The 6,978-nt window shown below is 50.2% G+C and overlaps 2 protein-coding genes across 2 annotated transcripts; one reads left to right on the forward strand and one right to left on the reverse strand.

Annotated features, from left to right (window-relative positions):
• TrAtP1_006639 (uncharacterized protein) lies at positions 1-3,083 on the reverse strand. The gene is made up of 2 exons (XM_014082512.2): positions 1,935-3,083; positions 1-1,869 (listed from the first exon to the last, which is right to left on the reverse strand). The coding sequence occupies exons 1-2, from the start codon at positions 2,485-2,487 to the stop codon at positions 227-229; spliced, it is 2,196 nt and encodes a 731-aa protein (XP_013937987.2). The 5' UTR covers positions 2,488-3,083; the 3' UTR covers positions 1-226.
• A 185-nt stretch (positions 3,084-3,268) lies between these two features.
• TrAtP1_006640 (uncharacterized protein) lies at positions 3,269-6,402 on the forward strand. Its single transcript, XM_066113210.1, has 2 exons — positions 3,269-4,221; positions 4,309-6,402. The coding sequence occupies exons 1-2, from the start codon at positions 4,000-4,002 to the stop codon at positions 6,238-6,240; spliced, it is 2,154 nt and encodes a 717-aa protein (XP_065969296.1). The 5' UTR covers positions 3,269-3,999; the 3' UTR covers positions 6,241-6,402.
• The last annotated feature ends 576 nt before the right edge of the window (positions 6,403-6,978 follow it).

Genomic DNA, 6,978 nt, shown 5'->3' on the forward strand with positions numbered 1-6,978 from the left:
GTGACAACAGTAAATTATCATTTCAACTCCTTCCTATATGCTACAGGCCGCAGCTGGCACTTTTGTAAATATCAGCCAGATAGATAATACTCAGCTCTAAAACCACTCTTATATGTACGCAGTACCCAAAAAGAAATCCTTCCGCCAGCCACATTGCTCGGCCATCTTCCATTTTTTTTTATCCGCAACATCCTCCTACCAATACAAGAAAAGATGAGAAATTTTTTCACCTCTCCCATTCCTCTCCAGCATAATATCTCTCGGGCTTCTCCACATCCCATGTTGGTCTCTCCACTAGTGCGACCTCCAAAGGCTGGTCCGCCGCGTTGAGGGATACGATACCAAGGACGGGGCGGTACTTGTAGGTTATCCACCAGCTCTTGCGGTCAGTCTCGGTTTCAATATCCCCTGCGCTGTTGCTGTTACCGCTGGGATTGCGAAGTTGCGCCAAGTCGCCCTCGGGAGCGTCAGGCATGTCGTCGTCACTGTCACTGCCATCTTCGTGGGGAGAAGCAGTATCCACGTCGATATTCACCCACTGTCCGTCTACATATTTGCCGATACGGTGTGGTGCGAGGTTTTCATGGGTCATCTTGCCTCCAGCACCGCTGGCGTGGCCGGTTCGCTTGCGCTTCATGCCGGGCTGAGCTCCTTGGCTGACGACAGCATCACTCTCCGAGACAGGTTTCGGCAAGTCCTGAGCAATGTCAAGCATCAGCAGAAACGAAATACCGTAGATCCAAAGGCGGGATCCCTGCCACATGGCACCTTTAGCCAAGTCGAGGAGGTCTTGGACGGCCGCTGGAAGGGCTTTCCGGGGGTGTCTGCGTGACCATGGTGTGAGCAGGCCTTGCAGAGGATGGAAAGTCAACACGTTCCACGAGGCTGTAACCACCGCGAGGGTGTAGTCTTTGACAGCATCCACTCCGCTCGTCTCGTCACTGGGTACAAATCCCGAGAATGACAGAACGACGGGGGCCGATGGGAGCTTGGGCAGCTGGTTTGCGCTTGGATTGCGAATCCAACGGGCTTTGACGCTGCTAGCTGGGCTCTCTTCGTCATCCGACTGGTCACTATCGCTGTCGCTTTCGCTCTCAGATGATGGTGCCGCGTCATTTTCCCCATCCGCTTCGATCTTGTCCTGCAGATTCTCGTCCGGGCCACGTAATACCCAGGTGTCGATGTAACCAGCAATATCGGCTACCGCAACCATCTTTGAGTCAGCGGTGAATGAGATGTGAGTAATATTCCTTTCGTAGCTTCCCAATCCTCCATTCTTGACGTATCGTGGAATATGGCGCCGGAGGCGGGGAAGTCGCTGCAAGGCGGTGGTAAATTGCAGAGGCCCGTCAGTCTCTTCGAGACTAGCCATGATAACACGAGAGCCCTCTTTGAGAGCGCACAGCCATTTGCCATCAGGTGATAGCTGCACCTGTGTGGCTCCAGCGATTTTCAGCTTCTCTGGGAGCTCAATGGCGGATAGCTTGACGTCGGAGGGTTTGACAGGGTCCTGGTGCTCCAGCCGGAAGGCTTTGATGTCTATTGATGTAGATACAATGAGTAGGGTTCCCTCTGGGTTTATTGTAGCAGAGCTGATATTGGAATCGCCCTTGACTACAATTGTCTTGAGGAGTTTGCGATTCTTGTTGATGTCAACGTCGTCTTCTTCTTCCTCTCCAGTCTGGTTGAATATTTCTGTAGCGGGTTTCCGCAGAGCCCAGATGTGAACTTCTCTATCCCACCAGCTAGTAATAAATCTGGCCTTTTGTGCGCTCAAGATGGGCGGCTGCTGTGGAAGATTGCTAATCGTTCGGTGGTTTTCGCGGCCCATTTCTCTCAGAGGAACCAACATGAGGTTTGAATCGGGTCCTTAATCAAATGTTAGCAAGTCCCCATCTACCAAGATGAGTTTTTTTTGGATAAAGTCATCTCACCTCCAGTTACCACGACGCTTGTGCGGCCATTCTCAAATGATGCTATGGTCTTGACATCGTGGTCGTGATATCTTCGTCCCCAAACCTTGGACCAGCGGTTGCCTGGTCCAGCATTCTGCTTGTAGAGAACGGTACGGCGGTCCATTCCACCGCTGATAATTGCCGATCCATCAGCGCTAATCGCGAGACTGAGGACATCCTGTTTGTGGCTCTGCAGTCTCTGAGATTGAGTGTAGGTCCTGCCATCCCAGATGCAGACTTGGCCTGTTGAGTCGGCCGACACAATATTACCGTTGGGCAGGCACTTGACCGACCACACAATGATATCTTTCGCGCCTCCAGCCAGATCCGCGCCCAGCGTCATATGGCGGAGCATGTGTCCCTTTGTAACATCGTAGATTCGAATGGTGCTATCCGAGCAGCCCACAACAGCAATCTTGCGTGACTGGAACGTGATGCTGACCATCTGCGCCTTCTTCGCGGGGGGATCGAACAACAACTCGTTGGAAGCGGAGGTCATCATCCTCGATCGAGTACATGGCCAGCTCGCCATCAATCGTTCCAGCAATCAGCTTGTTGGAGTGAAGATCATCCGAGGCACCGCTCAGGGCTGGAGGCTGGACGGCGAGGCACCAAATGTCGCCGTGCTGCCCGCTCGCATGTCGCTTGGGTTTTCCTTTTTCGAGATCCCACTCGGTCACCGTGGACGTGTATCCAATGCTGAAGAGGCGCGACTTGCCCACGGCAATCTTGCCATCGCCAAGGTCCTGATCCGGCTCGTTGACCCAGACAAGGCCATCAATGCTGCGATCCCGGCCGCCACGAATGACAAGCTCTTGGTGCCATGCACCGCTTGAAGGGTTCCATATCTCAATATCGCCGTTTGCTCGCCCAACGGCCAGCCGCGCCACAGAGCCTTGCTTTGCGGACTTGGTCTTGGGGTGCGAGAAGGCTACCGCATTGACGGCCGAGGGCTTGTAGGGCACAAACCGGCAGCGGTGGATATCCATGGTAGCGACAGGTCCAATTCGCCGTCGTCTTTCCAGGGCGATTGAATCAACTTGCAGCTTCTGACGCGTTTTCCGACACCGAAATCCGCCCAAGCTGCGCAAGACAAAAATGATGCTGCAGAAAAAAAAAGTGCCAGCCTCGTCCAGAAATTTTTTTGAACTGGCGAATTAAGCAGCGGCCCATGCACGGCTGCCCCTCCACCCCACCGAAAACTCGACCCCAGCGGCGCCTTGTCAGCGGTCAGGGCACTTTCAGCCGCCTATAAGAGCAATGTGGCGCAGGGTCGACGCCGCTAAGCAGGTGCTTGTGTCTGTCGATCCAGCTGAAGACATTCACATCTTGGTCTGGTTTTCATATCTACAGAGGTACTACTAGTAGTAATTCTTACCTGCTGATGCTATCTGGATAGCCTCATATCAACATGAAATATATCACAATACTGCCGCCTCCTCGCATCTCAGTCTCCTTCAACGGGAAAGAGTATCGTATTCTAGAAAACGCCAAGGCGTCGAGTAGTAGAGGCAATGATGTCTACCTATAGTCCTTGAATCAGATACGTGCGCCAACCAGAGCAACGTTATATGGGAATCTCCTGATTAGAGGTTAAATTCTGCCTTGGACTACTAGAATAGATAGTCAGCAGGCATTTTTCCGACCAGTCTTGACCGAACAAAGATGCACTGGGTTTACATGGACAAGAAACGCAACAACGAGGTGCGCTACGAGCTCCCAGTCTTCATTGTTCCTTCTCTAGAGCCTCTATTTTCTCATTTGGCGTGTGTTTTCACCAGACAAATTCGTCTCAAATGGAATCTTCTGCCCCGAATAAGAAAGAGCTACCAGATGCTAGCGATCCTCATCTATTCCTCGTGTCCTTTCTCTTTCATGGCACTTCTCTCCTCTACCTCTAGCCCTACCCTCTACAGTTCACTTGATCTGCGTTCCACTACGACGACAATTTTAGAGCTTCTTTTTGGAGTCCTCTTTCTTGGTTGCTCTTTTGGAAGCATTCTACTACTCTTTGAACCGATTCATCACAACGGCGTCTCAAGAAATGGCGAATCAACAACTCCAAGGCAGCGGTCTCAAGTGGCCGCCGCGAAGGCTGCTACTTATCCACCGACGAGGCCTGATAATTGCAAGCTTGCTGTTCTTCACCCTTTCTTTAATCTGCTTTATCAGAGTTGCTACAATCGAAACGGCGAAGTTTGAACGACGGGCTCTCGCTGGGCGTCAATTTCAGCTGGGCGGATATCTGGGAGGCATGTTTCGAGAGGTAAGGGTGTTCCCAGTCCTACTTCGCACCAACTATCTATTTGATAGTGACTTTGGGGCACTCGTGTGCTAAATACCTAGCCAAAAGGCAGTCGATACTTCAGCCACCAGAACTTCACCTGCAGCGCACACTACAAATCAAGACTCCGCTGCCTCGTTATCTATATCAATCCGTGTGACAGAGGCTGCCACAGCTTTAAGCAGTATGCCTGAACCGACAGGAATGAGCGAATCAAAAGCTTCTCTTAGCAATGCCGATTCACTGCTGGAAACATTGGCAGATGCGGTAAAAGAGGCTTTCATGGAATCGGGTCAACCCTCAGCCTCCGCGGCGAAACATCGTCAGAAAAACGGTTTGTCCGATATGATTGGGGGTCAGTCAAACGCATTGGATCTCTCGGAAGTTTCTTCGCTTCCTTCCTTTCTGCAGACATCTCGTTCAAGCTCTACACACAATCTGCCAACGCCTGCGGTTGGGTCTCTCGGCGGCTTCTTGGGAGACAGCTTGACACTACGGATCCACAACGCAAGAGCAGCCACAGAGAAGCTTCCAACCGACTCTTCCACTAATCCTTCCTTTCTGGGAGAATTGTCACGAATCGTTGCGGAAATATCAGGCATCGACCCCGCAGCAGCTGCCAAGCTCACAGATACTGTTCTGGATGCTCTTCATGTGGATTCGTCCGCTGTTGCTGCAGCCATACCAAAGGTAGCAACCGAAGCTTCTGTTTCAGCTTCCGATTTACTCCCACTTGTCATACCTGCTGTTGCCAAGGCCATGAACCAACCTCTACCTCCGGAGCCTCCTATGAGCACGCTAGATATGGTAGAAACCTTGAACAAGGTCCTTGAACAAGGAACAACGGTCATCAATGACCTCAGCAGAGCTTTGGAAGATATCACTGATCCGGCTCTTCTAGCAGTTGTCAATCAACTAGCTTTGATTGTGAGCGCTGTCGCTGACTACTTGGACAAGCCTCTTTGCGCTGTTGATCAGGTCATGGATGGAACTTCTTTTGAGGAAGTAATACCTTGTGATGAGGTTGAAACCGGGTCTCTTACTTCAGCCAGTCAAATCACAACACTAGCTACCTCTGGTTTGCCTGAATCACCAACCAAAACTTCCGATCCCGAAGACATAACCACACCTGCAGCCCCTACGCCTTATCTGTCCTCGAAGAATCAAGCATCGCCCCCGGACCCAACCCCGCCATCTACTCCAACAACCGACAAACCCACCAAAACAGGCAATCCAGCGTCCACAGATGGAGAAAACGAAGGATGTCCAACTTGCCCATCTTGTGACGGGGCTGAAAGTCCAAGTGTCCACCAACCACCTGATCCTTCGATAGGACCTTGTCCTGGAAGGGGCTTCAAATGTGACGAATGCCTTGATGGATGGTTCTGCCCTCCACAGGAGACACTAGCCCAAGTTGTACCGTGTGGGCTTGGATGGCCGTGCTACCATTGTTCAGAAGGCTGGTTCTGCGAACTGACAGAAACATCCAGTCCAACGTCGAAGCATTCATCCAAAGAAACAGGAAGCCCAAGCCAAAGTAGCGGTGCAACTCCAACAAAGACGCCCAAAGATGATGACCTTCCGGTAGGTTGGAGCCATCTGGGATGTTTTCAAGATGCAATATCTCGAATCCTGCTTGGCGCCAAGCCCGTTGACTATCTACAAGGAGATGTGTCATCCGAAGAATGCATTGATCACTGTGTCTCTGGTGGATACAAGCTTGCTGGAACAGAGAATGGGAGAGAGTGTTGGTGCGGGTCCTCTATTCGAGATGATGCAGTGCGACTTCCCGAAGCTCAATGTGGAAAGCCTTGCCAGGGCCAGCCGACTGAGCTTTGTGGCGGCAGCTGGGCCATTGACGTTTTTCTATGCTCAGACAAAGCTGAATCTTATCTAGAGCCGTCTGAAAAGCCTACTGGGAGTTTCATGTTTCGGCCCTTGTCAAACCTGAGGGGTGGCAGAGGAAAGACAGGTCACCAACGTCTTGACGCTTTTGCGTAACTCATTGATATTACAACATGGATGCGAACTGTGCAAATCAACGATTGATATCTCTAGTTTTACGAAGATGGTCGGAAATTTGAGACGGGAGACCTTTTGTGCTTCATTATTTTCCAGTGTTGCTTTTTGGCTGATTATGAATTTGGAGGAGAACATGACTCGTATAGTATAATAGATGATGGCATATAGTAGGCTTACTTTATCTAATCACATTGATACATTATTGGTGAAATTGCAGTGCTTGGTGATGAATCTCCTCTTGCCGTTCCTCCAGTCTTTTATTACGAGTGAGTATAATACGTAGAATATCTGAAAGGACTCACTGTCTGATATAGACTTCACTAGTATGTTGTGCTTTAATAAAGAGACAAAATTGATGAGATAAAAACTTTGGGTGGTGTTTGTCACGTTGTTTTATGTCTTTGGGGTGCCAGCTATTTTGTAAACAACACACTTGAGTCGAGGCAAGTCATTTATTACCAAATTCCACGATTGCTGTTGTTGGGGATATTCGTAAAAACAATGGTACATTTCAGAAGCGGTGGTAAAGTTGAAAATTGAAAGGAGATGTCTACTCAAACATCCGATTGTCTGTCTGTCTGTTCATTTTCTCTATCCTTCAGAGACAAGGGAGACTGGTACACATGGAGTCTCGTTTTGAAGACATCATAGAAAGGAGGAAGAAAAAAGGGACGTGTTTCAGTGATTTGCTTTTTGTGAGACACGGGAAGTGCCGTC

This window comes from Trichoderma atroviride, chromosome 3 (assembly GCF_020647795.1).
Source record: "Trichoderma atroviride chromosome 3, complete sequence".
NCBI classification, from domain to species: domain Eukaryota; kingdom Fungi; phylum Ascomycota; class Sordariomycetes; order Hypocreales; family Hypocreaceae; genus Trichoderma; species Trichoderma atroviride.

Coding starts and splice junctions, on each gene's coding strand:
- TrAtP1_006639 (XM_014082512.2), bottom strand. CDS start 2,487: ATGGCGAGCTGGCCATGTACTCGATCGAGGATGATGACCTCCGCTTCC. Junction 1,870..1,934: donor AAGCGTCGTGGTAACTGGAG/GTGAGATGACTT, acceptor CATTTGATTAAG/GACCCGATTCAAACCTCATG.
- TrAtP1_006640 (XM_066113210.1), top strand. CDS start 4,000: ATGGCGAATCAACAACTCCAAGGCAGCGGTCTCAAGTGGCCGCCGCGA. Junction 4,222..4,308: donor TGGGAGGCATGTTTCGAGAG/GTAAGGGTGTTC, acceptor CCTAGCCAAAAG/GCAGTCGATACTTCAGCCAC.